Source organism: Myotis daubentonii, chromosome 9 (assembly GCF_963259705.1).
Source record: "Myotis daubentonii chromosome 9, mMyoDau2.1, whole genome shotgun sequence".
Classification (NCBI taxonomy): domain Eukaryota; kingdom Metazoa; phylum Chordata; class Mammalia; order Chiroptera; family Vespertilionidae; genus Myotis; species Myotis daubentonii.
The window spans coordinates 43,313,382-43,333,917 of record NC_081848.1 but is presented as its reverse complement, the minus strand read 5'-3'; the positions used below and the strand labels follow the sequence as shown (position 1 = coordinate 43,333,917).

Below are 20,536 nucleotides of genomic sequence, written 5' to 3'. Positions count from 1 at the left end.
TACACAGGTAGACTCATGGATCACTGTCAGCATCAACATAGAAATAATAAAAGTTAAAAATAAGGGGAAAACTGTATTTCCATAGCTGTGACTCCTAGAAAATTCTCCCAAGCTTCCTGGAAAAGTTTAGCAAAGGAGAGGAAGACCACTCACCCAAGAGAGGAGTGCAGCCACCCGGGTGGCATGGAGCGTCATCTTGATGATACCAGACCGTCACCCCAATGCACCTGGGACCAAAGAGAAGAAGAGCTGTTAATGATATCAGGTATCCATGATGAAGGCGGAAGGACGAAACAGTTCCATTTACTGGTGGCTCTTAACATTTAAATAAATCACTCTTCACTTTTACTTACTCCACATCACCAAGGCATCACGGGAATCTTTAGAGAGCTGAGAGTATACATCAAAATTAATATAAAACTTATTGCATCAGAGTGGACAATAAAGAATCCTGCATTTAATTCAATGTCCACAAGTTTAACACAATCTTTCTGTTCTACAGAAAGTACAACATTCAAAGCTGGCCTTCAGCCCTTAAAACAGAACAATCATGGTTTTCCAGACAGACCTAGGTTTGAAAGATTGATTTCTGGCTCTTTCTGCAGGTACCCAAATTCTACCTAACAATAATAACTAAGTCCTTGGGGAACATCCCCAAATTCTGAATTTTTGTATCTTCCCCCCCTCCCAGAAATGTCAGACATGGTTCAAATGAGAGATTGGTGAAGCCAAAACCAATTCTGACAGAGAGCCCAGAGGACATTTAATAGAAGATTAGGTACTTGTCCTGGTATTCTTAACTCCAACTTCCCTTCCCACTGGGAATTGGCCATCTACTTGCCAACCTGCCCAAGAGACCACAGACCTGGTGACTAAATATTCCCTAACACCTCCTAGCAGCCTCCACGATTCCCACAAATCTCCATGGGAGCAATCAGCCCCTCCTGCTGGAGGTGCTCAGTTTGTCATTACTCTATAAGGAAGAGCAAGAGTGGTTAAGAGCCACATCAACTATAACTCTCCCCACATATTAGCATCTCCCAAGTGTGGGTTCTGTGGAACCAACATTTGCTAACATTTGCTAAGCACCTTCTGTATGCAAAGTGTTGGGATAAGAAAACACCATTCTTGTCCATATGGTGCTTACTGTCTAGTAGGAGAAGAACATACAGAAATCTCTTAGCCCTTTCTATGCAAGTGTACCTTGTTTATCAACCAATCAAAAAGGTTATTTTCTTAATCCTTACATGTTCATCCTGTGCTGGAAGCTAGATGTGAGTATACAACAAAATTACCTGAAATGGGAGACAATGACATGGTCCTTGCCTTTGAGGGGCTTACAACAGGATAAGGAGTAAAATAAAATATACATGAAGCATTAAATAATGTAAGAAAATAATTAAATGCTAAATATAACTTAATGCTAATTATAATTGCTTCCTGACCCTGCAAAACCTAACATGATTCCATCTGTCATATCAATGTTAGTCTTGGAAATGAGTCAATTCACCTGGGCTTTTGGCAATAAGCAAATGCAGTGGTTAAGGGAGCTCTCAGGAGGCAGAGAAGCTAAGGAGCCTATGTGTTCCTCAGTCTTGGATGATTTTCACTCAGGATGGCCTATTCATGAGCAATAACTGCGTAGCTCCCTGCGGCCAGGCAAGGATGAAGGCAGATGGCCTCAATTATTATACTGCAAAAAGGCTTTTCTGGTGATTGGCCAGTCTAAAGTTAGAGGGACCAAGCTTGGCATTTGTGGTAAAGGTGGCAGTGGCCAAATGCTTGACTGGTACTTCTTGGGAAAAAAAAAAAAAAAAGTCTGAGCTACTCAGGAACAAGGGAAATGAGTCCCAGGTCACCTCCCCCTCATCCCCAATGCTGCCTCTAGACTTAATATCATTTTTTTTCCATTTAAATTCTTTATTGTTTAAAGCAGTGGTTGGCAAACTACGGCTCGTGAGCCACATGTGGCTCTTTGGCCCCTTGAGTGTGGCTCTTCCCACAAAATACCGATTTCTGCGCATGGGCCACGAAGTTTCAATCGCACTGTACGTGCACGCCCGCATGTGGTATTTTGTGGAAGAGCCACACTCAAGGGGCCAAAGAACCGCATGTGGCTTGCGAGCCGCAGTTTGCCGACCACTGGTTTAAAGTATTACATGAGTTAGACTTGATATCCTTTTGGAAGGCAGCTATGCTCACCACTATACCACCAACGCTTGATATCCTTTTGATGAGGCCCAAAACTTCAGTCAGAAATTTCATATGCAACCGGAGGTAGATCTTGCCCCCTCTGAGAGATTTCACAGCTGTGCTGCTAAAAATGACCTGAGGTTTAACCAACCTCTTCCCTTCATCTCAGAGTCAAAACATACAACCCCTATGTTGTCCCAGGGGAGTCTATCTAAAAACTAGTTCCACTACTCAGGAAAACTGGTGTCAAGGCCAAATGTCTTCTTTTAGGCTCCCCAGGCATAGAACCAGGAGGAACCGAATACTCAACAACATGAAGAACTCCAGAAGGACCTTGTCAGTTCAAAGCCTGCAAAGGGGCACTTTATAAGAGACAAGACTCTAGGGTGAGAAACTTCAGGGGAGCCCAGCCAGTCACTCTTCTTAGGGTAAATCGGGGTAAAGAATGATCGAAGCTGGTGGCACAGCTAGTCCTCAGCACTGGGACTACAGCTTTAAACAGACCTTGGCTTGGAACCGGAGGGCTCCCAGCCAGAGCACCATCCTCCCACCCTCCCCCTGAAATCTGAGGCAGGCCCCACCCAGAAGACTGAGTGATGGTGATGGAAAAACAGATCCCCACAATTGTAGCCAGGAACCATTGCACAGAAGGATCTCCTGAAATCCACTCTGATGTAATCAGGCATCCCCTGTCACCCCCAAATCAACAAAGAAAACCTCTAATGCAGGTCCTTTGAAGGCACCTTCAGAATTCTCACCTACCTGGTTCTTTGCAAAAAAGAGCCTCAGAATCCAAAACAGAGAGCAAATAAGATTGCTCTCTCCCCTGGGCTCAAGAAGGAACCAAGACACAGAAGCTGTTGCCTTATAAACTAAAGGTTTTGCATCTTCTCTACATTTTCAAAACTAACATAATGTAAACTCCTTCACCATCAAGACCAATTCCCACATTAACAGTAACCCCTCTATGTTTAGATAGTAATATCTAATAAGAGATATTATTATTAATATCTTCTTATAGAAGATATTATCAGGACAAGTAGGCACTCAAGAAATACATAGCCACCTGGCATGCACCCTCTTGGGTCTTAAAGAGTTAAAACTCAGCCACAGTTTTCTATCATGGCTGAAGCTAATGCAAACCACCTGCTCAGATGCAAGGACCAATCAATGATAGGCCAAAGGCCAGAGGGTCTGAGTTGTGGCAGCATTGCTCTCCTTACCCCGCCCCCCAGCCTGGGTGCCAGCTCCTTTGGAGACTGCCTTTTAGCCACTAACTGCCTGGCCTGAACACCAGCCCTGCCTCAAGATAACACCAAAGTGACCTTTGGTCCCAGAAAACTGCAAAACTGCACTGACCTCTCAACTCATGCCTCCACTGAACCCTCATTCTCTTAGGGGCCAGCTCCCAACCCCAGAATTTCAAGGCCCAAAGCCCACACAAACTCCCATCTCAAAGGGTCCTTCTCCAAGTCCCACCCTGGCTCTACCCCAAGGTTCCAAAGGCCCACAGGCTCACAGCTCACAAGGGAAATGACTATCTGTTTGTATGCCCATGCTCAGTGGCAAAGTTTACCACCATTTACACTGACAGCCTGCCTGCCTGCAGCCATAAGAATTCCATGTTCTGTACAGCTTTCTAAAAAAGATCCTCCCACCAACTAAAGAGTGAACACCTGGTCTTGGGACTCCTCCGACTCTGGAAGCCATAAGTCAGGAGGCATAGGCAATCAGGCACCCACACTTCACACCTTGTAGTTTACCCCAGAGAGGCCCAGCAAAAGCCAAACTATGTGATCAGAGGCTAACTCATGATTAGGAATTATCTACTGGTGTGTATCCTGGCTTGGAGGCGGTAAAAGGCCCAAGGACCAGCAGCCTTAAGAGAAGCCAAGGATGGAATAAACACAATCCTTTTCAACCTCTGGGGAGTCCTGAGTCGGCTGTCTCATCCACGTCCAAAGGACTTCTCTGCACGCCTGAGGTTGGGCCAAACCAGCTTGCTGGATGTATGCTCTAGGCTCAGGCCTGCCCCTCTTCACACAGACTACCCTTTCTGAATAGCCTAGAATTTGGCCCAGAGCTCCAAGGCCCTGGCAAGGACCTAGGGAGAGATTGCAAGGGAAACCAAGATTCCCCTGGTTTCTTGAAAAGTGGCTTACTGATACCTGCCCTTCCCCCAAAGCTCTGTAGGGTCCAGATCAGAAGGATGTGGGCAAAAGGACTGCAATCAAACCAGGCCTAGCGTGCGCACACGCACGCGCGCGCGCACACACACACACACACACACACACACACACACACGCCCGCACACGCCCGCACACATCCGCACCCACTCCAGCAGTTCATCAGCACCTGCCCCCACAGCTATATTCATACACCCTGGTCCCTACCAGCTGAAAAATGAACCTTTTTCATTCCCCACCACTGTATACACACCCAGGCCTCACTTGGGATTGGAGAAGCTCTCCTGAGCTGTCTCTACAGCTCAGCATGCAGGCACACACGCTTTCCCCCACTCTGAACAAAAACGCGCTAACATCTACGCAAGGGGGAAAGAAAGCAACCCTTTGCTCTGAAAGGCGCCAACTCCCGGATGTTGGCAAGCTCTGCTCCCAGTGCCTGTTTCTGAGTGTTTACTTGCTCTCCCTCTCCTACCCCCTCCCCTTTAAGGATGGCGCAGTAAAGAGAGGTGAGGGGGAGGGGGGGACTCTACCGCACCACCCCCACGTCCATGTTTGAACAAAAAAACCCGAGAAAGAGTGAGGAGAAAAAGTCTCAGTGCAGGAGGGCCTTACCAGATTCCTAAAGCCAAACGTATTTACAGGTTTTAATCCGCCATTAGCATTTAAATCTTGAAAGGAGAGGAGGAAGGGGGGGCTAGTGGAAAGTAACCCCACACACAAAAGAAAAGTTGTTGGTTTTCTTCTCAGTCAGCCTGGCAGGAGCGATCTTCCTGGCTGACAGCCAGAAGTGCGTCACAGCCAGGAGTCTGCTTTCTTTAAAGGCACAGCAAGCTTCCGCGATCTGGGAGCCCTGATCTGGGAGCCTCGGAAAAGCAGGGGACTCTCAGCAAGGGGGGAAGGGTAGCAGCTAGGGCAAGGAGGAGGGTTGCGCTGGAGAGGAGGGGAGCCCCTCCCTCCTAGTTTGGCCCACAAACAGGAGAATAGGATGCATGGGGAGGCATCAGCTAGCAGACAACAACACTGAGTTGCAACAGTGGCAAGAGCCGAGGCAAACTGTGGCATAAACACACAAAACACACTCACAGTGGCCTGCCTGACAAACCTGATATTGCCCAGACACTCCCCCTTCACTCTCTTAAGACTGCAATGACAGCCTGTCCATCTCTCTGGCCAGCAACGGAAGGGCAGGGAAGAAGACCTGCGAACAGAGGCTTTGGAGAGCGAGCCAGACGCAGGCCCTTTTAAATGGGAGCAGCTTCCTGCTGGCTCCTGGGCGGGCCATGTCTTTAAGCACACACATGCCGTGCTCACACACAAAGCCCCTGCCTCCTTCTGTGGGCACCGCCTGACCTGGGACAATGGCCACCCCCCAAGCCATTCCTGAAGGGACTCTCTCCAGCCCATACCTTCTGTGTGGCAAGGCCAGGATGCCGCACTCCTCCCCCTCCTCCTCGGCCACCCAAACAAGAAGCCCAGGCAAATTGTGGGCCTGGAGCGCAGGCCTGCGCTGTCCTGTCTGGGTGGCTGCGTGCTGTTGTCGACTGGAATGGCCGCCAAAATCCCAGCTGCACTGCCAGAACCTAATCCCCTGTTCCGCTGAGCATTTGTGGGGAGGGGCTGAGGGGCCAAAGCACGGGACCTAGTAAGGCAAGCACTGGCTGGAGCCCCTTAACAGATACAGGCACTGGGACTCATTGGCAGAACCTATAGGCTCTGCCTCTCCTACATGGTCAAAAAAGAAGTCTGACTTTAAAAAAAACAAAAAAACACCACAGCATTTCCACCCATTGAACAATGATCCTCACTAAGACTAAGAGAGAAACCCACCAGTTATCAGGGACTCCCTCCTCTTCCTTTCATTTGCATCATATATTAAGTACATACTATGTGCAAGGTACTGTAGGAAATATATAAAGATGAATTAAGCCTGGCATCTACACTGAGATAGATTATAATCCCACAGAAGATAAGAAATATGATTCAAAAATTATATTTAAAGACAGTATATACTGAATCCCACAAAAAGATTTAAAAAATCTAACCAGTTTAGAGTAAGGAAAGACTAAGAAAACAAAGTGATATTGAAAGGGGGCAGAAATAGGATGTTGGGGAACCAGCTAGTATTGTAAGAAATATTAATCATGCTCTGTTAACCGTGACTGTTTTGTTCTGATTAAAGAAGGCACATTCTGCCCTAGCCGGCTTGGCTCAGTGGATAGAGCGTTGGCCTGCGGACTGAAGGGTTCCAGGTTCGATTCTGGTCAAAGGCACATGCCTGGGTTTCAGGCTCGATCCCCAATAAGGGGTGTGCAGGAGGCAGCCAGTCAATGATTCTCTCTCATCATTGATGTTTCTATCTCTCTCTTCTTCTCCCTTCCTCTCTGAAATGAATAAAGAAATATATTTTAAAAAAGAAAAAAGAAGAAGGCACATTCTAACCAGGCTGGCAGCTACACTCAGGACCTGGGAGCTCACCTGAAGACTCTAGGCTTTGCATATCACTAAACCCTTTGAAGATCCCCAGCCCTTTTTGGGTATCTGTAAACAGCCCTTTTGCCTACTTTCCTTTGTACTTATATCTATATAAGCAGCTGGCTTATGGTGGGCTGCAAAGCAGATTTTTGTGGATGACCTGCTGCTCTCCCATACTGCCAGCAATATTGGAATAAATGATCATAATGACTCAACCCTGAGTCTGCTTAATTGGCTTGAGTAGTGACAGGCAGCACGGACCCATTGTTTGACTGGTTACAATATTTTAATCTGGATCTTAAAACACATAGGTAGGATTCTCCAGATGGGAATGGAGAGAGGAGTGTGGAAGGAAAGCAGAGAGGAGGTGTGTAAGTAGTAAGGGAACAGATCTGAAGGGTGAGTTGGCGAATCTTAAACATTAGGCCAAAAAAATCAAAGATTTGTATGCTTAGTTTGTTGTTTTTAACACAGAGATGTGATATGATGAGAACTGTACGTTAAGAAATTATTCTGGTATATGTAAATAAATGAGACTAGCAGCAGGGAAGGGGTCAGAAGGCTGCCACATCAGACAGGAGACAATGAGGACGTGGAGGGGAGTAAGGTAAGAGAGAATGGAAAGAAGGGGAATAAGGGACATTCTGGAGATAGGCTGAAGAGAAGGGAATGACGGGAAGTTAAGGGAGAAATTGTAATAAAGAGAGAAGTGTGAGAGATGGAGGTAAGAGCATACAATGGGGTGAAAGATAATCTCTTCAATAAATAGTGTTAGGGACCTGACTGGTTTGGCTCAGTGGATAGAGTGTCATCGGCCTGTGAACTGAAGGGTCCCAGGTTCGATTCTGGTCAAGGGCACATACCTGGGTTGTGGGCTCGATTCCCAGTGTGGGGGGTGTGCAGGAGGTAGCCAATCAATGATTCTCTCTCATCACTTGATGTTTCTATCTCTCTCTCCCCCTTTCTCTCTGAAATCAATAAAAATATATTTTAAAATAAAATAAAAATACCTTAAAAAATAATAATAAAATAAAATAAAAATAAATGGTGTTAGGCTCTAGCGGGTTTGACTCAGTGGATAGAGCGTTGGCCTGTGGACTGAAGGGTCCTGGGTTCAATTCCAATCAAGGGCACATGCCCTGGTTGCAGGATAGATCCCCAGTAGGGGGCATGCAGGAGGCAACCAATCAATGATTCTCTTTCATCATTGATGTTTCCATCTCTTTCCCCATCTCCCTTCCCTCTCTGAAATCAATAATAAATAAATAAATAGCGTTGGGGAAATTGGACAGGTACATGCAAAAAAATGAAATTAAACCAGCAACTTACACCATACACAAGAATAAAGTCAAAATGGATTTTAAAAGCTTAAATGTAAGTCACAAAACCATAAAAATCCAAGAAGAAAAAATAGGCAGTAAAATCTTAGACATCTCATGTAGCTGTATTTTCACTAATATATTTGCCTAGGGCAGGGGTGGGCAACCTTTTTGTGAGTGCGTGCCAAAACCAGCAAAATCTCTGACTCAAAATTCTTCTGTGTGCCAACCCTAATTTTTTGAGAACATGTTACGCCTACCTGATATCTCTTAAGGTGTACGTATGTGAAGAACCTTGAAGTTCATTCGAGCGACAAAAACAGTATATAATGATGAAAAATACATGTATTTTTTAATGTATACATGTACACTGATAGTCGAACAGAAAACTTTATGACTCCGTTTGATATTATCAGTGGGACTTTTGCTGCTGCATCACTGATGACAGAGATTTTACATCAGGTTTATATTTCGTGACCTTCAGAGATATGCACAAGCTACTACTTTCATCCGTCAGGCTACTCCTATTACAAGACTTAACAAAATCCATCACTGAGAACAAAGATTCACAAGCGTATGTGGATGAAAACATGGAGAGTAACGCTGTTGCAAAGTTTTTTAAATAGAAAAAATTTTCTGGAATGGCATTCCAAGTCCTCAATAGTTCGTTTTCGACACTATTGAAATTGCTCCTCCCCTCTCTTGTCAATCCATGTCTATGGTCTTTAAGATAACTTGTTATGTAAAATTATTTATTTATCTAAGATGCACCTACACTGAATTTATCTGAAAAATAAAAAAGTCGATATTAAGAAAAAAATTGTAAATGGAAGATTATAAGAGAGGGTTTCGCGTGCCAGCAAAAGTTACTGGCGTGCCATGTTTGGCACACCTGCCAGGGGTTGCCCACCCCTGGCCTAGGGCAAGGAAAACAAAGAAAAAAAATAACAAATGGGACTACATCAGACTAAAAAGCTCCTGCACAGCCCTAGCCAGTTTGGCTCAGTGGATAGAGCATCAGCCTGCAAACCAAAGGATCCCGGGTTCAATTCTGGTCAAGGGCACATGCCCGGGTTGCGGGCTCAATCCCCAGTAGGGGACGTGCAAGAGGCAGCCTATCAATGATTCTTATCATTGATGTTTCAAACTCTCTCTCCCTCTCCCTTTCTCTCTGAAATCAATAAAATATATTAAATAAATAAATAAATAAATAAATAAATAAATAAATAAATAAATAAATAGCTTCTGCAAGCAAAATAAACCATTAAGAAAATAAAAAGGGAACCTACTGCATGGGAAAACATATTCATGGATAATATATTTGAAAAGGGTTTAACTTCCAAAATATAAAAAGAACTCATACAATTCAACACCAGGAAGAAAAACAATCCAATTAAAAAATGGGCAAAGGACGCGTGAATAGACACTTCTCCAAAGAGGATATACAGATGGCCAATAGACATATGAAAAAATGCTCAACATCACTAATCATCAGAGAGATGCAAATGAAAACTAAAATGAAGCATCAACTTAGACCTGCCAGAATGGCTACCATCAATAAATCAACAAACAATAAGTGCTAGTGAGAATGTAAAGAAAAGGGAACCCTAGTACGCTGCTGATGGGAATGCGGACTGATATAGCCACCATGGAAAACAGTATAGAGGTTCCTCAAAAAATTAAAAATGGAACTGCCATTTGACTCCCAGAGATCCCACTTCTGGGAGTATATTTTAAGAACCCTGAAACACCCATCACAAAGAATATATGCACCCCTATGTTCACAGCAACATTATTTACAATAGCTAAGATCTGTAAACAGCCCAAATGCCCATCAGTAGACGAGTGGATAAAAAAGCTGTGGTACATCTACACAATGGAATACTATGCAGCTATCAAAAAGAAGGAGCTCTTACCCTTTGAGACAGCATGGATGGACCTGGAAAGTATTATGCTAAGCAAAATAAGCCAGTTAGAGAAAGACAAATATCACATGATCTGACTTATATGTGAAATCTAATGAACAAAATAAACTAATGAACAAAATAGGTCCAGAGGGCCCTAGCTGATTTGGCTCAGTGGACAGAGTGTCAGCCCATGGACTGAAGGGCACTGGGTTCGATTCTGGTCAAGTTGCAGGCTTGATCCCCGGCCCCAGTGGGGAACTTGCAGGAGGCAACCAATTGATGTGTCTCTTTCACATGGATGTTTCTCTCTCTGTCTCTCTCCCTTCCATTCTTTCCAAAAATAAATAGGAAAAATGTCCTTGGGTGAGAATTAACAACAACAACAACAAAATAGATCCAGAGGTATGGATGCATGGAACAAAATAACAGATCTCAGTAGGAAGGGGACAGAAAGAGATTAACTAAAGAACATATATCCATATATGCATAACCCATGGACACAGACAATAGTATGGGGAAGGCCTGGGGTGGGGTGGCAGTTGGGTGAAGGGAGGCAAAAGGGAGAAAATAGGAGACATCTGCAATACTACTGTCAATGATAAACAAACAAACAAACAGTAAGGAATGGCTGGGAGGACAGAAAGGCCATATATAGAATTGCCCAGCTGGCGTGGCTCAGTGGTTGAGCATTGACCTATGAACCAGGAAGTCACAGTTCAATTCCTGGTCAGGCACATGCATGGGTTGTAGGCTCCATCCCAAATGGGGGGTGTACAGGAGGCAGTCAATCGGTGATTCTCTCTCATCATTGATGTCTCTATGTCTCTCTCCCTCTCCCTCACTGAATTCAATAAAAAATGTATACATATATAGAATTAAATTAAGTGGGGAGACTATATAGATCATGTTACAAGAGAGAAAACAGGTATAATAAATAGCAGCTAATGATTACTAAGTGCATACTATGTGACACTGGCAAGTAACCTCTGAGCCTCAGTATCTGTTTGTAAAATATGGATAAAGATACCTATTTTTTAAGGTTGTAATAAGGAAAAATTCATCTATAGCATCTATCCGTGCTTAACATTGGCTAGCACATCAGGCACAAGGAGGTGCTTAACTAAGGTTAATTTCCTATTTTGGCATTTTGGTCCCTTGTCACCAAATGTCCAAGCAGAATTTGGCTCACCATTTGTGGAGGAAGCTAGTGCAGGAGATTGGATCCTCAGTATGCTTACTTTCCTTCCATTAGTCTGCCTCTCTGGATTTTACTTTAAGGTCCAGCTCAAATTTCAATTCCTCAAATCCTATATAATAAAGTGGTAATATGCAAATTAACCCTCACACTGTCATGCCGTCACAAGATGGCTGTGCCCACAGCAGGGGCGGAGTTCCCATAACACAAGATGGCTGTGCCCACAGTGGAGGCGGGGTTCCCATAACAAACCTTAACAAGCGATCAGCAGGGACCTGAGGCTATGTGGTGTTGGGCCGGGGGACCTGAGGCTGCGCCCCCCTGCCTGGTAAGGCTTGATAGGGGACCTCAGGCTGCGTCCCCCGCCCGGCAGTGCTTGATGGGGGACCTCAGGCCACACACACCCCGACCCCGGTGCTGGGCCAGGAGACCTGAGGGTGCGCTGGGGGACCTGAGAGGCTGCCCCCCCCCCCCGCCCCGCCTGGCACTGGGCCAGGGGACCTGAGGCTGTGCCCCCCACCCGGCAGGGCTTGATGGGGGTGGGGCCAGCCGGGTCTGGATCTCATCCAATGGGGGTTGGGCCGGCCAGGTCTGGGTCTCTCTCGATTTCTAGACACATGCAGGTGGGCAGGAACTTGACTCTGGGTCCCGCGGCACACCCCAGACTCTGACAGGGGGAAGATTTTCATATACATTTTACTCATTTTCTTTCATTTCTGACACTTGTATTATAAAGAAAGAGCAAATAGTAATATTAAAATATTTCCTCTAATTAATTCCCTTTTAATGTACACGAATTTTATGCACTGGGCTACTAGTGTGTGTGTGTGTGTGTGTATATATATATATATATATATATATATATATATATATATATATATTTATTTATTTTATTATTATTATTTTTTTAATCCTCACCCGAGGATTTTTCCATTTAAATTTAGAGCGAATGGATGGGAGGGAGGGAAGTAGAGGACAGAGAGAGCGAGAGAGAACATCTATTTGAGAAAGACCATTAATAAGTTGCCTCCCACTGGGGATCAAGCCTTCAACTGAGGTATGTGCCCTTGACTGGGAATTGAACCCAGGACCCTTTGGTCCACAGGCCATAATCTAACCACTGAGAAAACGGACTAGGGCAGCCGTGGGCAAACTACGGCCTGCAGGCCAGATCTGGCCCGTTTGAAATGAATAAAACTAAAAAAAAAAAAAAAAAGACCGTACCCTTTTATGTAATGATGTTTACTTTGAATTTATATTAGCTCACACAAACACTCCATCCATGCTTTTGTTCTGGCCCTCCGGTCCAGTTTAAGAACCCATTGTGGCCCTCGAGTCAAAAAGTTTGCCCACCCCTGGACTAGGGCCTCAAATATTTAACAGATAACAATGACTATCTTGGGGAAGAGTTATATCTTGGGGGACTTCCTATACTATGTTTCTTTTATATCTGAATTTATTTTTTTTAAATATGTTTTTATTGAGTTCAGGGAGAAGAAGGGAGAGGAAGAGATATAAACATCAATGATGAGAATCATTAATCCACTGCCTCTTGCTGGGGATCAAGCCCAAAACCCAGGCATGTGCCCTGACCAGGAATCGAACCATGACCTCCTGGATAATAGGTCAATGTTCAACCACCGAGGCACACTGGCCAGTCTGAATTTATTTTTAATAACCATGTATTATATTGGTAACCAGAAAAATGTGTCTACATTATGCATTTGGCACTTGTACTCACTCCCTTGACTGTATATGCATGAAGTCTTGTCTTCACATCTAGTGTAAATTCCACAAGGGCATAAGTAGTTCCATCTCTCTCTCTATGCCCCCCCATAGTACCTAGCACACTAGGGCTCCTTGAATCCTCTACTAAACTGCTGGGGAGCACACAAGACTTGGTTGGAAAGTTTGTAAGAAGGACATTCTGATAGAAGGGAAGTGTGTGGAAGGCCACCTGTCCTGTTTATAGGAATTCCAACTTAGGGGAGACGGAGGGGAGTGTCGAAGGTGGTGCCCCTAATTATTCCTTGACCTTTCCAAACAAGACTGTGTATATGCAGACCCCCGGGTGTTTACTGGAATCCTTATTCCTAATTCCTGGATGCCCTTGCCTAGAGGACAGTGTAAACACATGTGTCCTCCCAAGGTTACTCCCCTATTGATTGTATCTTTAAAGATAAAAATTCCAATAAAATCCTAACAAGCTCTAGCCGGTTTGGCTCAGTGGATAGAGTGTTGGCCTGTGGACTGAAGGGTCCCGGGTTCAATTCCAGTCAGGGACACATGCCCGGGTTGCGGGCTCCATCCCCAGTAGGGGGCGTGAAGGAGGCAATCAATCAATGATTCGGGAGAAACCAAGATGGCGGCATAGGTTAACGCAGGAGATCGCTGCCTCGAACAACCACTTCAGAGATATAACTAAAGGACAGAATGGACATCATCCAAAACCACAGGAAGGCTGGCTGAGTGGAAATTCTACAACTAGGAGGAAATAGAATATCATACCCAGACTCAGAGGAGGCGCAGTGCTGAAGTGAAATACTCAGGTGCGGAGTGCGCGCGCGGAGCGGGCTGGCGGTGGAGGGCGCGGTTGTTGTTTTCAATCGGGAGGGAGTTTCAGACTCTGAGCTCCAGATCCAGGCGAGTCTCTGGGGAGCAAGACTCAAACGGGAGAAGCGGGACTGTCTGGCTTCGGTCGGAAGTCAAAGGCAGCTTTCTCTCCGAGGTTTGCAGCCATTGCTGGGACTCTGAGAGGCAGAGCCCCTGGGGAAGGAACTGAGAGCAGCCATAACTGCTCGCTCCAGCCCGCCCTGTAGATCCCCTGGGACCCGCCCCGCCCAAGCCCTGCACAGAACCTTTTGCCGGATAGCCTCAGGCAAAGGCTAGATTAGCACCGCCCTAGAGATCCAGCACAGAAGCTCTCCCACTGCAGACACAGCGGATTCTCATAGCCAGTTAGCCTGGAGGTCAAATCACCCCCGGTATTGCTGACAACAATCAAGGCTTAACTACAACAAGACTGCGCACAAAGACCACTAGGGGGTGCACCAAGAAAGCATAACAAAATGCGGAGACAAAGAAACAGGACAAAATTGTCAATGGAGGATATTGAGTTCAGAACCACACTTTTAAGGTCTCTTAAGAACTGTCTAGAAGCTGCCAATAAATGTAGTGAGATCCTCAAGAAATCTAATGAGACCCTCGATGTTATGATAAAGAACCAACTAGAAATTAAGCATACACGGACTGAAATAACGAATACTATACAGACTCCCAACAGCAGACCAGAGGAGTGCAAGAATCAAGGCAAAGATTTGAAATGCGAAGAAGCAAAAAACACCCAATGGGAAAAGCAAAATGAAAAAAGAATCCAAAAATGCGAGGATAGTGTAAGGAGCCTCTGGGACAGCTTCAAGCGTACCAACCTCAGAATTATAGGGGTGCCAGAAGATGAGAGAGAGCAAGATATTGAAAACCTATTTGAAGAAATAATGACAGAAAACTTCCCCCACCTGGTGAAAGAAATGGACTTACAGGTCCAAGAAGCGCGGAGAACCCCAAACAAAAGGAATCCAAAGAGGACCACACCAAGACACATCATAATTAAAATGCCAAGAGCAAAAGACAAAGAGAGAATCTTAAAAGCAGCAAGAGAAAGAAACCCAGTTACCTACAAGGGAATACCCATACGACTGTCAGCTGATTTCTCAACAGAAACTTTGCAGGCCAGAAGGGAATGGCAAGAAATATTCAAAGTGATGAATACCAAGAACCTACAACCACGATTACTTTATCCAGCAAAGCTATCATTCAGAATTGAAGGTCAGATAAAGAGCTTCACAGATAAGGAAAAGCTAAAGGAGTTCATCACCACCAAACCAGGATTATATGAAATGCTGAAAGGTATCCTTTAAGAAGAGGAAGAGGAAGAAAAAGGTAAAGATACAAATTATGAGCAACAAATATGCATCTATCAACAAGTGAATCTAAGAATCAAGTGAATAAATAATCTGATGAACAGAATGAACTGGTGATTATAATAGAATCAGGAACATAGAAAGGGAATGGACTGACTATTCTTGGGGGGGAAAGGGGTGTGGTAGATTCGGGAAGAGACTGGACAAAAATCGTGCACCTATGGATGAGGACAGTGGGTGGGGAGTGAGGGCGGAGGGTGGGGCGGGAACTGAGAGGAGGGGAGTTATGGGGGGGGGGGAAAAAGAGGAACAAATGTAATAATCTGAACAATAAAGATAAAAAAAAAAAATCAATGATTCGTTCTCATCATTGATGTTTCTATCTCTCTCTCCCTCTCCCTTACTCTCTGAAATCAATAAAAATATATATATTTTTAAAAAGCCTAACAAAGCAGGCAATCAAGGCTGCCTGGCTCCTTCAGCCGGGCTATCCCTTAGTCCTCTCCTTCACAGTGAAACTGTCAGAGTAATCTGTTCATCCATCGTTCAGGGGCTGCTGGCCAGCCCTGACACTAAACTACATTTGGATGGCAGGTTTCCACCAGAGAATGGCTGGTGAATAGTGGAGGTACTATGGAGGGGGTCAGAACAAGGCCCGCTGCTGCAGAGACCTCACATGGCCCTGTTTCCTCTCCCAGACCCTGTAGCTCACTCCCACAGTATCTATCACTTGCAGTCGCTATTGGGGAAAGGAAAGTTATTATTCAAAGAAGCACCACAAAGGCAAAGCAAAGGCAAAAGCTTTTACAGAAAAGCAAAACCAAAGTTTTACAGAAAAACAAAGTGGTAAATATAATGTAATGACTGGCACAATCAACATTTCAGAAACTGTATTACGTGAAAACAAAGAGGCAGACCTGCTAAACTCTTCTTGGCCTCATCTGGCATAGAGTTAGCCCTGCAGCTCCCCAGCACATAAAAGAATTGATACTGTGTCTCAAAAGAATACAAGAGGTCTTTCCCTCTTTCTTCTTTGGCTCTAAACACAAGGCAGCACCTTCTAGCTGTGCAGCCTCAGAGGGGCTGACCTCTCCTCTGGAACTTCTCCACCACAATTGCCACGTCTGGGCCTTCTCTTCAGAACTCAAGGGGCCTGGCCTAAGGTCACACAGCTAGTAAGGGTTTGAGCTACTAAGAATGTGCCTCTTTCTCCCCTACCACAGTGCAGTCAACCACTCCCCTCCTGTGGCAGAAGCAAAGAACTTCCCCACCCCTCCTCTTCCCAGCCCAGCCAGGCCCCTTCCTGATTCCACATCCTGCTCACTGTCTCCCAAGACTGAAAGACTGGGATAGGAGTGGTAAAATCTTTTTTTTAAAAGTGTAGGTGGGAAGGAAGGGGGATGAAAAAGAAGAGAAGGAGAGGGAGAGGGAGAGAAAGAGCAAAGAAGGGTAGGGAGGAAGGAAGGAAAGGAAAATGATGAATGACTAAAAATTCCAAATGGTGTTCAGATAGAGGTTGGAAGGGGTTGGTGATGGGTGTGTGGTGCACAGGGTGTTTCAAAGGGTGTGGAATATTACTTCTCCTGAGCTGGGCCATAGGTGCATGGGTGTTTATTATTCGTGTTTAAAATGTGTTATAGTTTTGTTTGTTTTTAAATATATTTTATTGACTTTTTTTTACAGAGAGAAAGGGAGAGGGATAGAGTTAGAAACATCGATGACAGAGAAACATCGATCAGCTGCCTCCTGCACACCCCCTACTGCGCATGTGCCGCAACCAAGGTACATGCCCTTAACCGGAATCGAACCTGGGACCCTTCAGTCCACAGGCTCTCTCCACTGAGCCAAACCAGTCAGGGCTGTGTTATAGTTTTTGGTATATATCACCATTTTTAAAATTTTAAATGAAAGACTGAGAGCAATTCCCTTGAGATGGCCCAGGAATGAGGTGATTCTAATACAAATTATTTGCCTGGCATTCAAGCCCTCCATGACTTGGCCTCAGTTTTACCTTCTTAGAGTCATTTATGCCCTCAGCAAACCCTCCTGCCAAACTGGTCTTCATACTGTCCTTTCAAGTCCTTCTGAACCTACTACGCAGCTTACTAGCCTGGAGGGAAGCTTTTGCTGCAGGAAGCTGTAGGCTAGGGCCCAATCAGAGAGCTCTCTTTCAGTCACTTGAGGACCTCTCCTGGAAAGATAGCAGGAAAAACCCTCTTTTGAATTCATTGCCTTATGCAATGCCTTGAAGCCTTTCCTCTGCCACTTGATATCCTAGCATAATAAAGTCTATCATTATTGTTGTTGCTGTTATTGTTGTAATTAATAGCCTACATTTAATGAGCACTTAGTATTTACCAGGCACTATGCTGAACACTTCTGTGCTTTATTTTATTTCATCCTCACTATAACCCAATGATACAATAATCCAAACACTATGATTATTGCTATTTAACAGAAAAAAAACCTGAGAATTAAAAAGATTAAATAACTTGCCTAAAGTCACACACTAGTAAGTGTTGGATACAAAATTTGAGCCCAATTGGGTCTGTCCCGAGTCCACCCTCTTACATGGTCATCTCATCTAATCCTCAGGACAATCTAAAAGGTAGGTTTTATTTCTATTTTAAAGATTAAGAAATCTGAGGATCAGGAGTTAAGTGACTTAGTCTCACATAAGTAGTGAGCTATCTATCTGGTCTATATTATTCTCTACTGCTCTTAATAAAACAACCATTGATTGAATGAATAACAAAGCAAGCACATTCTCAGTGGCCCAAAGAACAATTGTACCTTTATCTCCTCATAAAAATCAACTTTTTAATCAAAACAACCAAGCAGTTCTAATTTTAAAAGTAACCAGAGTATTTTTTCCTGAAAATTCAAGAGCTTTACCAACACTGAAGGACCAAAATTCCTCTGAAATAGCAAGAACGGACAAAATCTTCTACTAGAAGGGATGTTGATCAGATCTCAAAGGTGGGAAGCCATGGAGAAAGAAAGCTGGAAGAAAAGCCATTGGCTGGATGGAAGGACTGCTGTTTCATAACCCTAACCTGAAGCCTCAGTCTCCCTCTCCAGAGGGTAGTGACTGAATAATGAGGCAGTGTTTGTAAGCCTGCAGCTTCCTGGGGAGAAAAGCAGAGGGCAAATAAAAACCCAGAGAGGATTCATTATAACACCCAAGAGGCCCTATTCAATTCTCCCTCAAGGTCTTTCTACAAAACACCTGAGAACCAGTTCACCCTGTTCATTGTCACAGGAGTAAATGGCTTTGTCCCTACAAGTAACATATCTACTACAATGTTTGCTCACAGACACAAAACGGATGATGACAAAAGTAAAAGAAACCAAAGGAGGAACAATTTAATGTAAAGATATGTAACTCTTGGAGAGCTTTGCTAGTGGTAGAAAACATACTAGATTTAGCCTGGCCAGGTGTGGCTCAGTGGTTGAGCATCAACCTATGAACCAGGAGGTCACGGGTTCGATTCCCAGTCAGGGCATATGCCCAGGTTGCAGGCTCTATCCCCAGTAGGGGGCATGCAGGAGGCAGCTAATCAATGATTCTATCATTGATATTTCTCTCTCTCTCTCTCTCCCTCTATGAAAGCAATAAAAAATAAAAACAGCCCTAGCGGATTTGGCTCAGTGGATAGAGCATTGGCCTGTGGACCAAAGGGTCCCAGGTTCGATTCCAGTCAAGGGCACCTACCTTGGTTGTAGGCTCCTACCCAGCCTGGGCCTTGGTTGGGCATGTGCAGGAAGCAACCAATCGTTGCGTTTCTCTCACATCGATATTTCTGTCTTTCCCTCTCTCTTCCACTCTCTCTAAAAATCAATGAAAAAATATCATCGAGTGAGGATTAAAAAAAGAATTAATAAATAAAAATATATTAAAAGAAAACATACTAAGTTTAGTGTTGGAAGCTCTTGGAGGTAAGTTCTGGATTCACCCCCGCCCCCTAAATTTGTGGCTCTAGCCAGTGGTCGGCAAACTCATTAGTCAACAGAGCCAAATATCAACAGTATCAACAGCACAACAATTAAAATTTCTTTTGAGAGCCAAATTTTTTAAACTTAAACTGTATAGGTAGGTAAATTGTTATTAACTTAATTAGGATACTCCTAAGCTGGCCTTTGCTAAAAACGTCCTCAATCTGATTGAAGTACATTCGCTGAGGTTGACCCCTTCCAACTCTCCCATCCACACTCGTCTTGTATACTTGCTTCATCTACTCTATCTCCTTTCCAAAAACCGACTTCTGTGTGTGGGCCACGAAGTTTCAATCTCACTGTACATGCACACCCGCACGTGGTATTTTGTGGAAGAGTCACACTCAAGAGGCCAAAGAGCCGCGGTTTGCCAACCACTGCACTAACCCAATTCCTCTCCTAAACCCAAGGGAAAATGTACATGTTAACACTATTTTGAATTTTATAATGCCTTACTTCATTAACTTACTGAAAAAAATTAAAAGCAGCTTTTAAAAATCAATTAAGATTAAAATATGCTTAGAAAACTACATTTCTTGCTCATACAAGTTTATTTTCCTTGTTCTCTAAACTCAATGAAGCAATACAAATTAGTAATCTCTCAGCACTCCTCCATCTCCCTCCAAGTTCTTCCACAGGACAAGAAATATTAACAGATTTTCCTATGTCCCAAAAAACATAAGCACAAAATTGTTTTATATATTTAGAGGGTCTTTATTGTCTTCTATATTTAAAAAACTAAGTTTATACTAACATTGCTCTGCAGCTTGTTTTTATCACTTAATAATTTATCACGAACATCTCTCCAAGTTTCAATAATTAAAATTCCAACTCATCGCCGAACCAGTTTGGCTCAGTGGATAGAGCATCGGCCTGTGGACTCAAGGGTCCCAGGTTCGATTCCATTCAAGGGCATGAACCTTGGTTGCGGGCACATCCCCACTGGGGGGCGTGCAGGAGGCAGCTGGTCGATCTCTCTCATCGATGTTTCTAACTCTATCCCTCTCCCTTCTTCTCTGTAAAAAAGCAATAAAATATATATTTTTTAAAAAATTCCAACTCGTACTTTTATTTCTTGTAATCTTTATTGTTGAACATATTACATAGGTCCTCCTTTTCCCCCATTAACCTCTTCTAGCCTGATCCGGTCCCCTCTCACCATCCCATTGTTTGTATCCACAGGTTATGCATATATGCATACAAGTTCATTGGTTGATCTCTTCCCACCCACCTTCCCCTGCCTTCCCTCTGAGGTTCAACAGTCTGGTCATGCTTCTATGTCTCTGGGTCTATTTTTGTTCATCATTTTATTTGGTTCATTAGATTCCACATGTGAGTGAGATCATGT

General features: G+C 44.2%; 1 protein-coding gene across 17 annotated transcripts in view; it reads right to left on the bottom strand.

Annotated features, from left to right (window-relative positions):
- Window positions 1-20,536, bottom strand: part of NUMA1 (nuclear mitotic apparatus protein 1) — a 92,894-nt gene that overhangs the window by 35,659 nt on the left and 36,699 nt on the right. For 7 of the 17 annotated variants that reach the window (XM_059708574.1, XM_059708581.1, XM_059708582.1 and 4 more), the window contains exons 1-2: window positions 4,992-5,150; window positions 154-227 (exon numbers count right to left, since the gene is read on the bottom strand). In XM_059708574.1, coding sequence (XP_059564557.1) covers window positions 154-195 — 42 coding nt within the window. In that variant the 5' untranslated portion in view covers window positions 196-227; window positions 4,992-5,150. Of the gene's footprint in view, window positions 1-153; window positions 228-4,991; window positions 5,151-5,785; window positions 5,834-18,907; window positions 19,024-20,536 lie in introns of those variants that run through there. The other 10 variants (XM_059708577.1, XM_059708589.1, XM_059708575.1 and 7 more) reach the window with 3 other exon arrangements.